Source organism: Microcebus murinus, chromosome 9 (genome assembly GCF_040939455.1).
Source record: "Microcebus murinus isolate Inina chromosome 9, M.murinus_Inina_mat1.0, whole genome shotgun sequence".
NCBI classification, from domain to species: domain Eukaryota; kingdom Metazoa; phylum Chordata; class Mammalia; order Primates; family Cheirogaleidae; genus Microcebus; species Microcebus murinus.
In genome coordinates, this window is record NC_134112.1 from 81,093,027 (window position 1) to 81,114,591 (window position 21,565).

The window sequence follows — 21,565 nt, forward strand, 5'->3', positions numbered from 1 at the left end:
TGCCTGTAGTCCCAGCTACTAGGGAGGCTGAGGCAGGAGGATCACTTGAGCCCATGAGTTTGAGGTTGCTGTGAGCTAGGCTGACGCCATGGCACTCACTCTAGCCTGGCAACAAAGTGAGACTCTGTCTCAAAAAAAAAAAAAAAAGAGTGCCAGGAAATATTAAGAGCATGGGGAAACAATAATCTATCATACATTAACCAATTATTTTACTAGTTTTAAATGTCAGTTTGAATACTAATTTGTAACTAATAATATCAGAACCTAATTGACTGGTTTTTGTTGTGTTTTTTTTGGAGACAGGGTCTCACTGTCACCCACACTAGAGTACAGCAGTGCAATCATAGCTCACTGCAGTCTCCAACTGTCAGGCTCAAGCGATCCTTCTGGCTCAGCCTACTGAGTATCTGGGACTATAGGCACATGCCACCATGCCCGGCTAAGTTTTAAATTTTTTTTGTAGAAATGAGTTCTCAATATATTGTCCAGGCTAGTCTCAAACTCCTGGGCTCAAGTGATCCTCTTGCCTAGGCCTCCCAAAGTGTTAGGATAACAGGTGTGAGCCACCACACCCAGCCTGACAGCTTATTTTAAAAAACTATATTAACACAGACTCACTTCTCACTTCCATTTATTCTGTATACATTGCATTATACAAACTTACAGGAAAAGGGCGGAATTACACAGCTAACCTGCAGGGGAATTATCCACATAACTGTGGGTATATCCCGTGAGTATATTGGATACGAACGACTTCTAAGAGACACATCAATGTCTAAAACCACAGCTAGAACATAGTACATACTTCATTATTTATAGAAGGAAGGATAGTAGAAGAGTTGAGAGCCCTTGCTTTAGAGGTGAAAGTACTTGTAGAAAGTCACCAAAGAAGAATTCCTATAGTAATAGGCACTTATTTTAATATTGTTCGAGGCTGAAAGAAGCAAAATGTATAGAGTAACAAAGTTTCTTTAACATGAATTGGAGCCACTGTGAGATTTCTCTTTAAGAGCCGATACTCACTTATCCTGCCCATCACCTGAATTTTTGAAACTCTTGAAAATTTTGAAACTCATTACACAATTGCTTGGCCTTGTATGCTTCCTAAATGACCTTTCAATTTGTTTACAAATGGATGGACTTGCTTGTAAATTCTAACTACTGACTCAATCTTAAGGACAGAATTCTGAAAAAAAAAAAAAAAAAACTCTGTACCTAAAACTAATCGCTTCAAAGAGAAGAAATTCTGCTAATTAAACATACACCACAGAGCTTCAGAACCAAGAGTTATCTTTAGTTTCTTTTTGAGAACTATATCATTAAAAACTCTGTCTCTTAAAGTAAGGCCTCAAAAAGCTGGAGGATAAATGCCATACAGAGTCTAGAAGAGTTCACCAATAAAAATATGATAGAAATAAATAAGAAATGAGATCTTGGATTAACAAAATAGAGAATGGAAAGAGAAAAATATTAGAGGCCAGGCTCAGTTCAGCTGTAAGAACAAGAATAATAATATTTAGGTGCTTAGGCATGGCTCCATTAAAATAAACCACAAAAGTATAGTACTAACAAGAAACAGGATAGAATGTAACCATTAGAGGAAAGTGTTACAGAAACTGAATGAGAAAGGGTTTTGTTTTGTTTTTTGAGATAGTCTTGCTGTCCCCCAGGCTAGAGGGCAGCGGCATCATCATATAGCTCACTACAACTTCACACTCTTGGGCTCAAGTGATTCTCCTGCCTCAGCCTCCTGAGTAAGCTGGGACTACAGGCACATGCCATCACACCTGGCTAATTTTTCTATTTTAATACAAAAATAGAAAAATTTCTATTTTTCTCACTCTTGCTCAGGTTGGTCTCAAACTCCTAAGCAATCTTCCTCAGCCTCCCAGAGTGCTAAGATTATAGGTGTGAGTCACTGCACCTGGCCCTGAATGAGAAAGGCTTTAAGAGGCCTTTGGTATCTGATATTATAGCCAAATGCCTATTTTCTATTTTTTCTTGGCAATTTTGGACTAATTTCATCCTCTGGGTGCTATAACATGACAAGCTACAATACAGAATTACAGACCTTATTAAGCACCACAGGGAATATATTTTTCAGACTGCATCACAATCAGTCAAGGTATCTGTTGTCGACTGTGATAAAATGCCAAGTCAAACAGGTGGTTGCTGCAGTTGACCACTGTGGCAGTAATGACACCAATGACTGTGATGTGCGTTGGATTCTTCTGAGTAGTTATAAAAAGAAAATGAGAAACTCAGGTCCATTAACTCTCATCTCAAGTCACAGTCTGAGAACCATGACAGCTCTAAAAGCAACTCTTATTTTTTGTAGCTACAGGGCTGGTATTGCTGAATCTCGTATACAAAACTTAGTTGTGTGGCTTGCTGAATTACAATCAGTTGAATTCACAATCTCCCAAATTTCTCATGTGAAAGTTAGGATTTTTTATTTTATTTATTTTTTTTTTTTTGAGACAGAGTCTCGCTTTGTTGCCCAGGCTAGAGTGAGTGCCTTGGCATCAGCCTAGCCCACAGCAACCTCAAACTCCTGGGCTCAAGCAATCCTGCTGCCTCGGCCTCCCGAGCAGCTGGGACTACAGGCATGTGCCACCATGCCCAGCTAATTTTTTCTATATATATTAGTTGGCCAATTAATTTCTTTCTTATAAATTTATAGTAGAGACGGGGTCTCGCTCTTGCTCAGGCTGATTTCGAACTCCTGACCTCGAGCAATCCGCCCTCCTCGGCCTCCCAGAGTGCTAGGATTATAGGCGTGAGCCACCGCGCCCGGCCGAAAGTTAGGAAATTAATTGGTAAGGAATGGGATTCTGAATCTTGGAATGGTGAGATCTGGTTGGACCCAAATGAAAATGATAATCTTAAATTCCCAAGTCACTCTGAGCTTCCCTTTTCAGTGGAAGTAGCTGGCCTTCCAGTGCCTGAAGAGACTAGCCTTCCTCAGCTTGATGTCCTGTGATAACTTCACCTGAGACTGTGCCTTGAAAGAGGATGCCCATTCTCCTCAAGCCTGACTTCTACCACATCCTGTTGTCACTAGACCCATAACCAGGGACAAACTTCAGCATGTTCCAGGGGAACAGGTACCACAGAAAGAAGTAACTTACACACCAAAAGAATTATAAAATTTTGCTAATATGCATATAAGAAACCAAGGGGACTGGTGTAGGAATGGATTCTGAGGGTATTAGACCAAAAAAGGATAGAATATATAACATTTGATTGAGCCAGATTCATTGATATGAGTGCACTTTCTGGAGATTCTGGACTTAATGTGTGGTAAAGTGCCTCTGGTGAGATACCAGAACTGTCTGATAAGACACCTGAATAGCTTTCTTGGGCTTCCTAGAAGGCAGATTTTCAGCAAATTTGAGATTTTCAGCAGTATTCAGCACAACAGTGACTTCTCTATAATCCAGTGAGCCATGGCTATGCCCTCTCCAACAGGGTCTGGATCTCAGCCCTGGGAGGAAGGTGGACTCTTCCTTCCTTAGAAGATCTATCTCAGCCCTAGGGTTAATGACTGCTCCTTCTGTCTATTTTATTTCTATATTCTTTTTTTTTTTTTTGAGACAGGGTCTCACACGTTGCCCAGCTAGAGTACAGTGGTATCATCATCATAGCTCTTCTATATTCTTTAGGCTATTCTTTATATATCATTAGATAATCCCTTATTACTATAACCTCTTGTCATAGTTAATAATTCTTTATATTAAACACTCCCATTCAAAATACTGTGTGGTTTCTTTCTTCTCATCTAACTCAAATTGATATTAAAAGGAACCAAGGATTCCATGGCTGGGGTAAGGATGATTATGAGTCATCTGTTTGTGTTGGAAAGCAAAGAAGGGCTCCAGTGACCAAAATTATGACATTTTGAGCACCAAAAGAATGATTTTAGTGGAGATTCTGAATCAATGACTATCCATGAGTTCACAATACTTTACAAAGAGAAAGCCAAAAAAAAAAAAAAAAAAAAAACTAACATTTGAGGCAACTTTAAAATAAATTCTTATTTTTAAAATAGGAAATTAAAAAACAATTAAGATTTATCCTAGTTCTACCTAGTAGGAACTCAAAGAATGCCAACTAAAACGACAGGGTCAGTAATGACTAAAAGGAATGACAAAATTAGTAAAAACATCCCTTTGCAAAATATAATGAAATTATTGATTAAAGTAAGGCTTATCTACTGGAATTTAAAACAATTAAACAAAAGGTTATTGGGGAATAGGGAACTGGATATTTGTAAAATAACAAGCTACCACTGCATAAATTACATTGTATTACAAGGAAGAAAACAAACTTTATAAATGGGAGGATCAGACTGTCATCATCCTAATCCAGTGGTCAATCCTGGCACCACTAATGGAAGGTCAACCAAAGGGTGTATATCTTCTGATAAGATGCAGTACCAAGTACCTATGATGTATTCTAGTAAAAAATGTTTAGATTTGTAAAAGCAAATCCATCAAGCCTCTGTTTTTCTCCACCAAGATCCTAGGAAAGAATTAAATCTTACAGAAAATGATCTTAGTGACTATTTTCTCAATTATCCTAAGGGTGGTATATAGCTAGTACCATTATTAATGGAAAGCAGAGAATTCTTATACACAGTGGATGATATAGGGCATTAAGGCTTAATTCTCAATGAACTACTGAAAAGGGCTGCTTTATATGTAACTTCCAATTAGAGGAAATACAAAGAACAGATAAACAAGCTAAATGAAACAAAGAGGAGGCAATCAGAAAATCCACAATGTAAGATATTCTATATAACAACTAGTACAATCTCTTCAACAAGTGATGTCATGCTGAAAAAAGAAGAGGACAGGGGACTGTGATTAAAAATATTATATACACCAGGCACAGTAGTTCACGTCTGTAATCTCAGCACTTTGGGAGGCTGAGGCAGGAGGATCACTTGAGCCCAAGAGTTCAAAGCTGCAGTGAGCTATGATTATACCACTGTACAGAGTGAGACCTTATCTCAAAAAAAAAAAAAACAAAAAAACCAAAAACTGATATAAGACATGTTTCTAGACTGGATATTAATTATGAAAATCTCTCTAAAGTTTATTTTAGGACCACGTGAGAAAATGTGAATATGGTTTGGGTATTTATTATATGAAAACATACTGAAATGGAAAGATGAAGTAGATGACTGAAAAAGCAAGGTGCAGAAGATTAAGTAGAGTATAATATCTCATTTGGGCTAAAATAATGTTCAAAGAGAAATATGTTCATAGAAAAATATGTATTAAAGGATTAAAAGTATGACCTTCAGAGGGTTTGTATGTTAATTTGCTTGTCTATACTTTCTAATTTTCTACAACACTATTTCTTTAAAATACAGCTGGGCGAGGTGGCTCATGCTTGTAATCCCCACACTTTGGGAGGCCAAGTGGGAGCATTGCTTGAGGCTAGGAGTTCAAAGACCAGCCTGAGCGAGAGCGAGACCCCGTCTCTACAAAAAATAGAAAAATTAGCCGGGCGTTGTGGCACGCACCTGTAGTCCCAGCTACTTGGAAGGCTGAGGCAGGAGAATAGCTTGAGCCCAAGAGTTTGAGGTTGCAGTGAGCTATGATGACACCACTGCACTCTAGCCTGGGCGACAGAACGAAACCCTGTCTCAAAAAAAAAAAAAAAAATTGACTAAGTGAAAAGTTAAACATATATTTAACTTAAAAGAATACTTTTCCAATGAATTTATAACATCAAATTGAACACAATTTTTAAAATAAATTTTGCTTTTTCAAATGAAAAGATATGTGATATTGCAGAAATACTGAAACAAATCTCTGAAAAATAATCTATTACAGGTCGAAAATCTATAATCTGAAAATCTAAAATTCTCCAAAATCCAAAACTTTGAGCACCAACATGACATCCAAAGAGCGTTTCAGATTAGGGATGCTGAACTCGTTAAGTATAATGCAAATATTGGAAAATAAAAAAAAAATCTGAAATCCTAAATAGTTCTGGTCCTGGGCATTTCAGATAAGGGATACTCAAGCTATATAACCACATCATACAAATTAAGCTAGACCTTAAAATGAGATATGAGCTAGATAATCAATTTAATATCATCTAGTTCAGGAACAGTAAACATTTTCTATAAAGGGCCAGATAAATATTCTAGACTTTGAAGGCCATATGGTCTCTGTGAAAAATACTCAATTCTGCTGACATAGCCCAAAACAACGGACATAGACAATATGTAACCAAATGCATGTAGCTGTGCTCCAATCAAACTTTATTTGCAAAAACAGGCAGCCAGCCCACAGACCATAAATTTTTTATGCTGGTGTATTAAAAATTCAAACTAATTGAAATGGACTTAATCCCACCTAATTCTTTAAAAAGAGTGTGGTATTAGCTAATCTATAATTGTGATAACACTCAAAAGTCAAGTAAAGTCTTCTACTGTCACCCTATCAAAATTTCAATTCATCTTTAAGAGAGAATCCTTCCCTCTGTCACCACATACAAAAATCAAATAAAAATGGACTAAAGACTTAAATATAAGACATGAAACCATTAAACTTCTACAAGAAAACACTGGGGAAACACTTTAGGACATTGGTCTCGGCAAAGATTTCTTGAGTAAGACCTCAAAAGCACAGGCAACCAAAGCGAAAATTGATCAATAGGATATATTAAGCTAAAAGACTTCTGCACAGCAAAGAAAACAATCAACAAAATGAAGAGACAACCTACAGAATGAGAGAAAATATTTGCAAACTATTTATCTGACAGGATTAATAACTAGAACATATAAGGAACCCAACCCTGGTAGCAAAAACTCCCAGAATAATCCAATTTAAAAATGGGAAAATAATCTGAAAACACATTTCTCAAAAGAAGGTATACAAATGACCAACAGGTACTTGAAAAAATGCTCAACATTACTAATAATCAGGGAAATGCAAATCAAAACTACAAGATATTATTTTACCCCAGTTAAAAAGGATATTACTCAAAAACAGAAAATCAAACAAATGTTGGCAAGGATGCAGGGGAACATTTGTACACTGTTGGTGGGAATGCAAATTAGTACAGCCACCACAGAAAACAGTATTGAGATTCCTCAAAAAGCTAAAATTAGAATTACCATATAATCCAGTAATCCCACTGGTGGGCATACATCCAAAAGAAAGGAAATCAGGGCCGGGAGCAGTGGCTCATGCCTGTAATCCTAGCACTCTGGGAGGCCGAGGAGGGCGGATTGCTTGAGGTCAGGAGTTCAAAACCAGCCTGAGCAAGAGCTAGACCCAGTCTCTACTATAAATAGAAAGAAATTAATTGGCCCACTAATATATATAGAAAAAAATTAGCCGGGCATGGTGGTGCATGCCTATAGTCCCAGCTACTCAGGAGGCTGAGGCAGCAGGATTGTTTGAGCCCAGGAGTTTGAGGTTGCTGTGAGCTAAGCTGACGCCACAGCACTCACTCTAGCCTGGGCAACAAAGCAAGACTCTGTCTCCAAAAAAAGAAAAAAAAAAAAATTAAAAAAAAAGAGAAATATCTGTACTCCCAGGTTTATTGCAGCACTATTTACAACAGCCAAGATATGGAAATCAACCCAAGTATCCATGAACAGATGAACGGATAAAGAAAATACAGGCCAGGCGGGCACAGTGGCTCACGGCTGTAATCCTAGCACTTTGGGAGGCCAAGGCAGGATGATTGCTCAAGGTCAGGAGTTCAAGACCAGCCTGAGCAAGAGCGAGAGACCCCGTCTCTACTAAAAATAGAAACAAATTAATTGGCCAACTAAATATATATAGAAAAAATTAGCCAGGCATGGTGGTACATGCCTGTAGTCCCAGCTACTCAGGAGGCTAAGGCAAAAGGATTGCCCAGGAGTTTGAGGTTGCTGTGAGCTAGGCTGACGCCACAGCACTCTAGCCCGGGCAACAGAGCGAGACTCTGTCTCAAAAAAAAACACAAAAAACAAATACAGTATATACACACAATATAATATTATTCAGCCATAAAAAAAGAATGAAATCCTATAGCAATATGGATGGACCTATAGGACACTGTTAAGTGAAATACACCAGGCATAGAAAGACAAAAATCACATGTTCTCACTCATATGTGGAAGCTAAAAATATTGATCTCATTGATGTAGTGAATAGAATGGTGGTTACCAGAGGCGGCGAATGGTAATAAGGAGGAGGGGATGAAAAGAGGTTGATTAACAAGTACAAAAATACAGTTGCATAGAAAGAGTAAGTTCTAGTGCTTAATAATAGCACAATAGGGTGATTACAATTAACAATAATTTATTATATACTTCAAAATGGCTAGAAGATTTGGAATGTTCCCAAGACAAAGAAACGATAAATGTTTAAGGTAACAGATATCCCAATTAGCCTGATTTGATCATTACGCATTGTACACACACATTATATCAAAATATCACATGTACCCAATAAATATGCACAATTATAGATCAATTAAAGAGAGAGAAAGGAGAAGGATTTTTCCTTAGTAAGGTAAGTTTATACACATTTCCCTTAGCATCACCCTTCACTAACAGCTGACAGTAGGATGAAGTAGAAGGGCACAGAATATAAAACCAAAAAAGGCCTAAATTCAAATTCTGAATTAACAGTCACATAACTCTAAAGTCTGTTTCTCATTCATAAAACAGAGATAATGCCACATTCACAGGATTATACAGGAGCTCAAAAAGTATAGGTTCTGAAAGTATTTTGTAACTGTAAAGTGTTACGTAAATGGCAAAGTATCAACATTGCAAAATTTTGCAAAGAAAGCATTTCATAATAATGCCATTGGAGTGCATAATCACCACGGCTTTTTGCCTCTGGGAAGCAATTTAGTATTTCAAACTAACTTACCAATAGAGATACTACTGTACTAGAGTAGAAGGCCAAATCTTCTATAATTTCTGTGCGCCGGTTAGCTCCAATTCGTAAGGAACGACTATGTACTTCTTCAGGTAACACTGTAAGGATTTCCAGCAAAAAAGGCAGAGAAGTTACATCATTGCTATATCTACAAAAGAAAAGGGGGGAGATATAAGTTATTTAGAGCCAGAAAATACATAATCACATAAGATAACAGCCATCAAAATAACCTATGACAACAATAGAAGCATTCCCACCACTGTTAAGGAGGAGAAAAGAGACATAATCTTTAATATATAGATACAGTCTTTTAGAAAAGTATCTGGAATCAAAATTTCAACCTGCATCATCTTTGACCCAGCAATTTCACTTCCAGCAATATATCTTTCAGAAAAAATTCACATATATAGGCAAAGGTAAGTATACACAGATGTGCACTGCAGTTATTATTTTTGTTTGTAAAGCTGAAGGAATGCAGTATTTTTAGAACAGTGAAAACAATGGGAAAACATAAATGTCCTCCATAATTATAGTTATAGTCATACAATGAAACACACATTATAATGAAAGTAGTATCTGTATGTCATCACATGAAAAAATATCCTTGATGTAATAAAAGTATATTAAACATTAAATAAGTGAACAAATATATAGGTATATGTATATTAAAATATATATGCATTACATAAGGATATATTTTATTATCTTTAGTGAAGTAGGCAGCACATCACTCTCATAAAATGCACAAAGGAAAATCTGTATCACTATATAGTCAAGTGTTAACAGTGGTTACTTATTAAATATAGGGATAGGGAGAACGGATGGTGTTCACACTGTACTTTAAAAGCTTCCATACTGTTAGAATTTTTTCAAGGAACATGTGTTATTTTTTTCAAAAAACAAATTGCTTAAAAAAATAAGCTCCATATAAAGGCTTTAATGACACACTATACTTGGAGGTAAAAAGGACATTTACTTTGTTAAAAAATAATATCCCACCCAAATGCCAAAATGCAAGCAAATATCAAGATTATCTTGCCAGGAACCATGAGAAAATGCTTTATTTAAAGTAGCAGGCTATATGTATCTAAAAAGAATATTGTCCCTCTGACAGATACAAAACAAACCCCAGTTAGTAAGAACATTTATTCATAACAACCTTCAATTTAATATAATCTTAAACACTATAATAATATTTTTATAAAATTACTGTTATGCCAGTTAATGGGTGTGATCCCATTTGCTGCAGTTAATTCAAATCTGTGTGCACATGTGTATGTGTGTGCAAATTACAAGGATACACCCACATGATAAGTTTCTGTAGCCTTTAAATTTTAGATGAGCTTCTTTTCATCTGACAAGGGTTAATAACATAATTCTATGTTAAGAGTTCAGGGAAACTGTCTAGTTACTGTTAACAAATTTCTGTGTAGGTTAATGATAATATCAAATGCTAGTATACTGTCAATACAAATTACTTACTTTTCCACCAATGTCTGAACACATCCCTTCCAGGAAGGCATCTGTAGGGCAAGGTCTGCTATTGCTAAAGCCAGCTGAATAAGAGGAAAGATTAAATAAATGAATAGAACAGATGAACAGAAATAGGATTACCAAAAATATTAATTGGAAAACAAAGAAACTAAATTTCTTCCAAACGATATGACAACTGACACCTCCCCCCGTTCCCCAACTTTCTCCAATCTCTACAACTATATATCTCTCATGTAAACTCTCCTGGGTTAGCCACAAATTGCTAGGATTTAAAAGTTAACCTTTACAAATTAAAAACAAAACACACAAAAAAAGAAGACAGAAATAACAGTCTACAGATTTTCCTCAAAATATATCAATACTTACTTTTATCTGGCAATCCCACAGAACTTCATGGACAGATAATTACACTTTGCCAAAAAGCCAAAGCTACTGATAAAGTGAGACCTTTGACTCAGTCCTCAAGTAATGGATTACCATTTCCCCTCTTCATTTCTCACGTAGAAGCCTTATGCAAAAACCTCCTCTTTAAGGGCACTGCTATCCCACGCAGATAACACATAGGAGTATGTATTCATGGAAGCTTCCAATTTTCCTTTCTAATTAATGTGTTTCCCTGTCTAAGAGGGAAAAGCCAGACACTCTAGTTCATTGTGTTTCATTCATGGGAATTTTACTAGTCAATAAGAGACAGGATCTTGCTCTGCTGCCCAGGCTGAAGTGGAGTGGCCCAATCATTGCTCACTGTAACCTCGAACTAAAGCATTCCTCTTGCCTCATCCTCCTAAGTTGCTAAGACTACAGGTACAGGCCACCACACCCAGCCAATTTTTTATTTTTATTTTTTTAGAGACAGAGTCTTACTATGTTGCCAGGCTGGTCCCAAACTCCTGGCCTCATGTGGTCCTCCTGCCTGAGCTTCCCAAAGTGCTGGGATTACAGGCAATGAACACCACACTGGGCCCATAATACAGTATTTTTATCTCCTGCAATTTTAACAGCACAGGGCACATGCATGCCTGTGAAAACATACACTCCCCTTTGCCACTTCTGGTATTTAAATTTGTTTGAAACCAAATGAACTCTAAGATGAATACAAAAGATTAAAATTTTCATTTTCTATTACTTAAAAATATAGCAATGTATCTCTAATAAAGTTGTTAACATTACCTCACATGGCCTAGCAACATCAATTAAAATAAACTTGGTAAATCCAAATGGTCTTATAAATTTCCCTAACAAGAAGCACAGGATTTACCTGCGTTACAATGACAGGTGACAAATCTTTCAAGTTCTGGATATGGGTTAGCAATGAGTCCCGTAAAGAGGCATGAGAGTCTGTGGGAAGCTCATAAAATGAGGTCTGAATCTTCATTTTCATGGTTTGTGCAGCAAAATAGCATGATTCCACGTCCTGTCGGATCTGTAACAATTGGTCGGAAATCTCCCATGCGTGAACCTGAAAGCAGATCAGACAAATGTTTTAAAGAAAACTACTTTTCCAAATAATTTTAATGCCATACAACCTCAATACTTATATAAACATATTTAGACCAAAGTATAATGGAAGAAAAATCTGACAAACTAAATTACCCACTAATTCAGCCAATAGTTCAAACTACATTGTTATAGGCCTTGCTGAACAAAAGTATTGCCTAAAATCTCTGATTCATTCTAGGAAGGCATGAGAGCTATCAATTGAATTAACAGATATAATCCTGCTGATTAGAATCATTAATTGTGTGTGGGGGTAGGATATGAAGAAAAATGTCCCAAAAATTTCTACTGAAACTAAAATGTCATTGTATAACTTCCAACTCTTAACCTAGAGATTGGGTGTTTCATCTCTTTTTCCACTTAAATAAACTTTGTTCACTCTGAGAAATCCAGAAGCTGTTATATCTATCCAGAAGCTGTTATATCTAAGAGAATGTATTGGTCTCAGTATGCCTATATGTCAACCTTTAGTTCCTGATAAAATAGTAGAAAAACTATCTTGGCCCAAGTGAATATTTTACATACTTCAATTATTCTCTGATGTATTTATATCTGGCAAAGTGTTATACATGCTACTAAAATCATTTTCATAGGAGAAAAACTTATCTATAGAAATAACAGAAAGAAGTATAAAATTTGGTGATAGCTAATTATAATTATAAAAGGGAGTCCTATTTTAGAGATAAATCTGAAAACAAAATCATGTAGTACACAGCAGACAACTAATTAATGACTGATAAATTCTAATCCAATTCTACACTAAACAGCCTCTTCATGAATGAAAGGCTTAAATCGACTGGCAATTATGGACTGAAAATAAAATTTTCAATCTCAATTCAGGAATAGAGTCAATTGTGAAGAGCAGAGATCAATTTTTTATGAAGATAAACCATTTCATGAGTAATACATAATTATCCCTCAAGATCTTTTCTAAGATAGGGTTGGGTGTGGTGGCTCACGCCCGTAATCCCAGCCACCACTTTGGGAGGCTGAGGCAGGAGGATCCCTTGAGCCAGGGAGTTCAAGACCAGCCTGGTCAACATAGACCCTGTCTCTACCAAAAAAAAAAACAATTTTTTAAAATTAGCCAGGCGAGGTATCAAGTTCTGTAGTCCCAGGGACTCAGGAGGCTTGGGCAGGAGAATCATTTGAGCCTATGAGTTCAAGGCTACGGTGAGTTATGATCATGCCACTGCACTCCAGCCTGAGTGACAGAGCAACCCTGTCTCTTAAAAAAAAAAAAAAACCTTTGAAGATAGATAAGCAGGAAGACAAGATACAGAAACTGGTAGAGTAAATGGCCTGTAAAAGTTCCTAAACTAAATAGAAACCCTGAATTTCAAAATTACAGATTTATTGTCATAAAATTTAGCTTTCGATCAAATAAGTTGGTGGAAAATAAGCATAAAGCATTAACTTCCTTCTAGATATGGTGTATTTTAATAATTTTGTTGTCATTTTTAACCCTACCATAGTGTCCCCAAAATAATAAATGTTTAATGATGGCCAGACATGGTGGCTCCTACCTGTAATCCTAGCACTTTGGAAGGTCAAAGTGGAAGGATGCTATGAAGAAGATTCTATGAAGGAAGATTTTACGAAGCTTTGGCATCTTCACAAATACTCTCATAAAAACAGATAATTAGATAGTAAAATCAAAACACTAATGGACACTTAAAACAGTACTATTTATTATCTAGTTATCTCTAAGAACCTCAAAATATATGTGGATGAGACAAACCAGTGACATCTATTTAGACCTGTGTGGTTTCAGCTTCAGTAAACATAGATCCAGAGGCAAACAACAGTATCTAATGTATCTAAGAACAGAGGAACAACAAAAGAGCCAATAGGTAGTCACTGGAAAGGACAGGCAGCCAATTTGAGGACTGTAGATAAAAAGGGAAGAGGGTTTGCCCAATCCAATAGAAGGTGAGTAAGGGATCTGACGGCGATGGAACAGGTTAGCCTCCTAAAACCTTGAAACCATAAAGTGAGGAAAGGGCCTCAAATTGAGGAGAAACTGCTACAAACAGAATCAAAATTATATGGGACACCTATAATAGAGATGAAGGAAGAAAAAGAGAGGGGAACAAAACTAGGAAATCTCAGAAATCAAACCATCATATTTGCAAATACTACCTGAAAACAACAGATAAGGAAGCTCTATAAAGTTGGAAATATTATCCTTAACCAAGCCTTCTTCTAAAAGTTCAGAAAAACTAATTTCACAAAAATAAGCAATTGAGGTCAAAAGTCATATATACCTCTAAAGGAAAAAAGAGAATAAGCAGAATAACACCCCAAGGAACGAAGACCAGAAAAACAAGTTTAAAAAACCAGCCCTGCCTACTATTTCAAAATGAGCTAAAAGACATTAAGAAAATGATACCAGATACACAGAAGAACAGAATTGGAAATAAATTTTCAGCAATTAGGTAAAAGACTTCAGGAAAAATTAGAAATTAAAAAAAAAATTGCCTCAAAGATGAAGACTAAACTAGGAGGAATTTCACATGTCACCAAACACATCAAATAATATCTTAAGAGAAACAGAAAGTGAAAAAGAGGCTGGGGCTGGGCCAGGTGGCTCATGCCTGTAATCTTGGTGCTTTGGGAGGGTGAGGCAGGAGGATCGCTTAAGGCCAGTTCAAGACCAGCCTGGGCAACATATCAAGATCCCGTCTCTACAAAAAATAAGAAAAATTAGCCAGGTATGGTGGTGTGCTCCTGTCACCACAGCTACACAGGAGGCTGAGGCAGGAGGATCACCTGACCCCAGGAGTTTGAGGTTGCAGTGAGCTAGGATGACGCCATCGCACTCTAGTCTGAGCAACAGAGCAAGAACAAAGAAAAGAAAGAAAGAAACCAATGCTCCTTAACGAACTGCAGATTCAAAGTCTGAAGAAGGAAACATACAAGATGAACCTTAGAATACATCTCATCACAACTAGAAAGGACAAAAGCTATGACTACTAGAGTCATTTCAGAAGTACCATGTTTGCCTGAAAATAAGACAGGGTCTTATATTTATTTTTACTCAAGACAGGGCTTATTTTCAGGGGATGTGTTATTTTTTTTTAAGTACGGTACAACAATCTACATTTATTCAAATATAGTTAAGTCGTCGTCTTCTGGAACATCATAATAACTCTCCAAATCCCGAATTCCATCCTGAATTTCTTGTGACTCTTATCTCCTTTAGAACCATCGGCCTCAATCTCTCATGTCGAGCAATAGAACTCTCATGGGGCAGATGATGCTCATCTTCTTTACCACTCCACGGCTAAATGCATGAATTGTGCAGATACGCTGCATAGCCACGCCCACCACTAGGTCTTATTTTTGGGGAGGGCTTATATTGCGAAAATGCTTAGAAATCCTGCTAGGGCTTATTTTATGGGGAGGTCTTACTTTCCGGGAAAGTACTGAGGAGTCAATGAGGCAACCACTGGCCAAAGACAGGACTATTTAGGATTCAGCAAGGGATTGACATGATCACAGACACTGAAATCCATGAGAATTCATAATGTTTTATCTTTTTATAGGAAAAAACTAGCCACCATTGGAGACAGACATACACTTATTATCTTACAAGGGAGAATCGTGCATTTATCCTGGTTTTCCAATATAAACTATACCACTAAGTAACCTAATAGTAGATGAGAAGAAGGGTCTCTATAGAAGTATTCTAGCAAATAAGTAAAAAAGAAATGACATAAAATATTACCACTTTGCAACCCACAATTAATGGTCTAAGCACTGAGCAACAGCTAGTTACATCACAAAAAAAAGGGGGAAAATGGGGTAAAGATAGTGGCACATATAGTGCTAATCCTACACTGAAGGGTGAAATCTACTTCATCCCCCTTGAACACGGTTTGGCCTTAGTAACTTGCTTAAGTGATGGAACATAGCAGAAGTGACATTCTGGAATTTCCAAGGTTAGGTCAAAAGATCTGGAGCTTCTACCTTGGTATCCTGAGCATTACTCTGAGGAAAGGCCCTGAGACCAGAAGGAAAGCTAGAATGGCCCAGCTGAGTCCCCACCTTCCAACCAATCTTACCAGAGTATTAAGGATATAAATGCAGCCATCTGAGAACCTCTAGACCACCCCAACCACTAAATGGATGCCACCAAGTCATGCTGGAATTCCTGACCTAAAAAATTATACCATAAAATAGCTTCTGTTTTAAGTCACTAAGCTCTGGAGTAGTCTGTTTCACAGTAGCAGACAACCAGAACAGACAGACAACCAAATATTATGTGCATCTTGATGAAAGAACAAGATACCACAATGAAAAGGGGATTAATTTTGTGTCTCATCAAACTCTGGATCCAGCTGCCAATTTGCAGGAAATACAGAGTAAAGTAGAACTATATCATGACAATGCAATCAGCAAAATCCACTGTGGGGAAACTCTAAGGTCAAATGGCCCAGATTCGTCAACAGATAAATAATCTACAGAGAAAACCTAAAAGACACTCAAAAAAACATATTTTATAAGAAACAAAACAGTAAGACTCAACTACAAAGTGTGGGACTGCCCACTCAGTGATAAAACTATAAAGAAACACAAAGAAAGGATTACTATGAAAGGACAGTGTTTATTTTAGAGATACAGAAGCAATTATGTCAAACAGAGCACAAGGACATCTGCAATTCACTAAGTTATACGTTTGTATCATGTGGTTTTCTTATCTGTGTTTAAAAAACAGAGGAACAAACAAAATCCTAATGTCGCCTATTAAAGTGAACTAGTATAAAATCTTTCTCCCCAAAAATGGAACTATCAACTCACCAGGTTGTCAGGACCCTTGGGGGAAAAAAATCATTGTTTGTGTATGTAAGGCTGGTAGCGGGCCCCCTCCTCTCCCTAGATCAAAAAAGAAAAGGCTCATGAGACCAGACTCGCCAAGAATAAACTGCCAGGCCTCGCTGAGAGGAACCACACCCGGATGTCCACCGGAATAAGAAAGTTTTGGCTCCTGAATTCCGCAAATACCACTACCCCTCCTATTTCTCAATGACCACCAAAGGTCACCCCAGCTCTTCCTGCCAGAATTCCCTAGTCCAGCCCAAATGGTATAAAAGGCCTCACCCCCTTCAAACGGGGGTGACTTCTTGGACCCTCTCTCTTGGGACCCAAGAATCTCACCCGGGAGTGCTAAATAAAGCCATGTTGTTTGGCTCCACTCTTTCTGTTTCTTTCACAGACGAAAAGCTTTATAGTATAGTGCCAAGTTGTGCTCTAATCTGAATGGCAGAAGCCAACAAAAAAAAATACCAACTGTATTATTCTCAGTTATATATTCTGACTTAAATATCTCTACCTCCTTAAAAGGAGAGATCTTAAAAATGAAGGTCAAAACCAACAATGAAAACAAAACCAAAAATCTCTTTGCCACTGGACAAACTAGTAAACTTGGGGAGTAAGAATGCAAAGGAGATTTTTCAAGCAACTTTAATGATGTTTGAATTTTTTTTAATGTCCTTTGGAGTTGGCATTTTTAAAAAAGAAAAAGAATATGTACTTTTAATATGTAAAGATCTCCAAGATATATCATTTTTTAAAAAGTGATACAGACCGTGTAAGATTCTTTCCATAAAAAATTTTTAGAAAAGGTAGCTAAGCTTTTTAACACACAGGAATTAGTTTTAAGCCCCTATATTCTCCCCAAACAACCTAAAGCTCTCTTGCACTTACAGCATTTATCAGGTGTTTCAACTTTGGCTATAACAGACTATCTTGCGTTACACCAATTCTCCAAAACCCACCAGAAAAACACTCCAGAAAGAGCCTTTTGAATACACCAAAGCTATCAAGACAAGTATTAATAGAACAGGAGGCCAAAATCCCAGAAAGAAGGGAATGGAAGAGCAGAGAGTTCAGTTCATTATTTGGCTCCACCTTCCTCCTCAAAGCATTTGCCAATTTGAAAGTACAAGACATGAGGCTAAGAAACTGGAGAGCTTTGGGCATCTCACAAGACTGGGAAAATGAAAACTAGAATTTGGAGCCTACCAACAAAGAGGAGCTCTGGTAAATACTCCAAACTTTCAGTTGGAACCCAGTAAAGAAAACAAGAAAACACAACTAAATTTTAGTCCTAGGCCAGGGGAGGTGGATCACACCTGTAATCTTAGCACTCTTGGAGGCTGAGGCGGGAAGACTGGTTGGGTCAGGAGTTCCAGACCAGCCTGAGCATGAGTGAGACCCTGTCTCTACAAAAAATAGAAAAAGTAGCTGGGTATGATGGCGCATGCCTGTAGTCCCAGCTACTCGGGAGGCTGGGGCAGGAGGATCGCTTGAGATCAGGAGTTTGAGGTTGTAATGAGCTATGCTGATGCCAGTGGACTCTACCCAGGGACACAGAGACTGTCTCAAAAAAAAAAAAAAAAAATAGCCAAATTAAAGTTGGATAAAAAATTGAACAGCTGATCAATACTGTCAAAGAATTAAAAGACAAACTGGAGAATTTCTATTAAGAAAAAGAATCTATAAAAGAGGATCAAAAAGAAATTCTAGAATTAAAAAATACAGTGACTGAAATTAAGCACCAATTTGAAGGGCCAAACAGCACATGATACAGCTGAAGAAAAGATTACTATGCTAGATATAAGGTCCATAAAAAACAGAAAGACTAAAGCACAAGAATGCAAGTGATATGCAGGACATAATGAAAAGGGCATATATAATCAAAATCCCAAAAAGAAAAGAGAAAATGAGTCAGAAGCACTATTTAAAGAAACTGGTTGAGAAATTCCCAAACTGATAAAAGATAGCAAGCCACAGATTTCAGAAGCACTGCAAAACTCTTTAGGATAGTGCTCGCTTCGGCAGCACATATACTAAAAATTGGAACGATACAGAGAAGATTAGCATGGCCCCTGCGCAAGGATGACACGCAAATTCGTGAAGCGTTCCATATTTAAAAAAAAAAAAACAAAAACTCTTTAGGATAGAAAGCCAGACCTAAGAACACTGCTATCGAACCAAAGACAAAGAGGAAAATTTTAAAAGCCAGAGGGGAAAAAGGATGCTAACACCTTTAAAAGAATAACAATTAGACTGATAGCTGATTTCTCAACAGTAACAGAAGGATCTAAAAATCTTATCTTCAAAGTATTGAAAAAAAATAACTTACAATGGGTATTTCACATTCCTCAAAGATATCCTTCCAAAATGAAATAAAATAAAGACATTTTATGATCAAAAGAAAAGAGAGTTCATTAACAATAGACCCACAAAGAAGAAAATATTATACTAAAGTGTGTTCTTCAGGAAATCAATCCTGGATGGAAGCACGGCAATCAAGTACAGATAAAGAGCAATGGAAAAGCTAAGTATGTGGGCAAATCCCAATGAACACTGATTATATAAAGCAATAACATCTGGTGGGATTTAAAATATATGAAGAATAAAAATGCCTAAGGGGAGTTCCACATCCACCTAAGATGTAGAAAGATGGAAAGAACACTGCTTTCCACAAGTTAACAATATACAAAAGCAAATAAACTACAAGATAACTTTTCTTAAATGCATCAGACAACCAAGTTGACTGAAATCTAAGGACAGATCTTTCCAAAGAGACAGGAGGCAAGCATGGGCTCATCTAAGAACAGAAGAAGAAACACAGGCCACCAGACAACCAGCTAATAAAAATTCAGCTAAAATTTTTAAGAAGTTGGTATAAGCTGCATGTGGGCTAGCATGAACATATAGAACCCCTAGTATTCACAGACACAAAGGGAGCTCACAATCCACTGCAGGATCTTCTCCATAGAACTCCACTATGCACTTAAGAGAAAAGCTTGGGGTAGAGCAGGAGACTAGGTATCTCTCTTGGTAGTGCAGTCCTACCTAGGAGGAGAGGAGTGCAAAAAGCTTTGACAAAACCCTTCTTTCCTACAGAAGAAAAGCTTTAGCCAATGGAGAAGGGGCAGCAAATCATCTCACCCCTCAAGGCACAGGTTAAGACTCCCAGCTGTTGCACTAGGAGTAAAAGAAAAACCTCCACCCTTAGGGGATAGGCATAAAACAGTGGTAGTGTCTTAAGCCTGTGATACTACCACTGTTAGGTAGTTAGCAAGGGATTCCAGGTTTCCTAGGGACAAAAGTGGGTACTTTGCCTTTGTGCAATTGTCCCACCTGGGAAAAACAACAAGGGTGGGCCCCAGCCCCCTATCTTGGTCCTGCCTCACTTTGATCCTGCCCTGAGCTGCTGCCATACCTAGAGTTGGAGGGAATACCCTATGATCTGCCAGTCATGCCAATAAACTTAGCGCGCCAGCTACAGAAGAATGCAGACTGCCTAGCCCAAGGGCCAAGCAGCATATGTACCACAGAGTCCAGAAATGGACTTTAGAACAACCCATATGCAACTCCCAACTGTCCAGTCAAAGTGGTGCTATGATGACGTCTGAGCCAATCCGGGCACTATAAACAAGACACAGACCATAACCAGGCCCTTCTTTGCTCCCTTCCTTTGGCTCTCCCTTTGCTGTGACAATGGGTCTGGCCGTTATCTGTGGCATAGGTATCACACTCTGTAAAGCCCTATCTTGCTCTTGCCCTGTAACCCTATCTTGCTCCCCTTCAATAAATTTCACCTCATGCTTGCCTTACTTCGGTGTGTCTGCTCATTCTTCGGCCATGATTGCACTAAGGACTGACATTTCAGACTAAAACTTGACACCAATACCACCAGAGGGCAAAAAATTTTATCTTACACAATATCAAGGCAAGATTCAAGGCAGAGCATGAGATGCCACAGTAAAGGCGAGATCACTGAGAAAGTCATACCAATGAGAACAGGGAACAACAGAAATGCTGAAGACTAGGGTAAACCAGGGCAACAGAAGTTACTATTCTCCACTTTCCCCAAACAAGAAAACAAATACTAAATACATCATACTCAAACTCCTAAAAGCCAGAGACAAGGAGAAAATATTGAAGGCAAGCAGAGAAACTTTTTAGAGGAACGAAGGTAAAAAGTTACAGCAAACTTCTTGTTAGAAATGAGGATGCCAGGAAAGGCACAGTGGCTCATTCCTATAATCCTAGCATTCTGGAAGGCCAAGGCAGGAGGATTGCTTGAGCTCAGGAGACTAATCTGAGCAAGAGTAAGACCCCCATCTCTACCAAAAAAAGAAAGAAAAAAAAGCCCTGCCAGGCTTTGCAGTTTGCCTGTAGTCTCAGCTACCTGGGAGGCTGAGGCAGAAGGATCTCTTAGAGCCCAGGAGTTGGAGGATGCAATGAGCTACAATGCCACCACAGCACTCTACCCAGGGCAAAGTGAGACTCTGTCTCAACAAAAAAAACAAACAAGGAAACTGAGTACCCGATGTAGTTTCAAAAAATATAAAAGAAATGAGGATGCCAAAAGACACAGAGAGACACCTAAAATGGACAAAAAAATACCCCAGAAAGTCAATCATTAATCTACACCCAATGAAATTTCTAAAATGAAGGCACTCAATAAAAAGACAAACAACCCAACTTAAAAATGGACAAAGGACTTGAAGAGACTTTTCTCTAAAAATATAAGAATGGCCAATAAACATATGAAAAGATACTCACCACAATTAGCCATCAGGAAACGCAAATCAAAACTATAAAGAGGCCAGGCTGGGTGGCTCACGCCTGTAATCTCAACACCTTGGGAA

The 21,565-nt window shown here is 37.8% G+C and overlaps 1 protein-coding gene and 1 non-coding gene across 2 annotated transcripts in view; one reads left to right on the plus strand and one right to left on the minus strand.

The window, feature by feature from the left end:
• TNPO3 (transportin 3) overlaps nucleotides 1-21,565 on the minus strand; it is an 87,895-nt gene that overhangs the window by 45,937 nt on the left and 20,393 nt on the right. Inside the window, exons 2-4 of the mRNA XM_012789181.2 lie at nucleotides 11,656-11,856; nucleotides 10,386-10,459; nucleotides 8,895-9,051 (exon numbers count right to left, since the gene is read on the minus strand). Coding sequence (XP_012644635.1) covers nucleotides 8,895-9,051; nucleotides 10,386-10,459; nucleotides 11,656-11,856 — 432 coding nt within the window. The remainder of the gene's footprint in view (nucleotides 1-8,894; nucleotides 9,052-10,385; nucleotides 10,460-11,655; nucleotides 11,857-21,565) is intronic.
• Nucleotides 18,725-18,832, plus strand: LOC142873132 (U6 spliceosomal RNA). Its single transcript, XR_012921180.1, has one exon. It is a non-coding gene; the product is annotated as a U6 spliceosomal RNA (small nuclear RNA).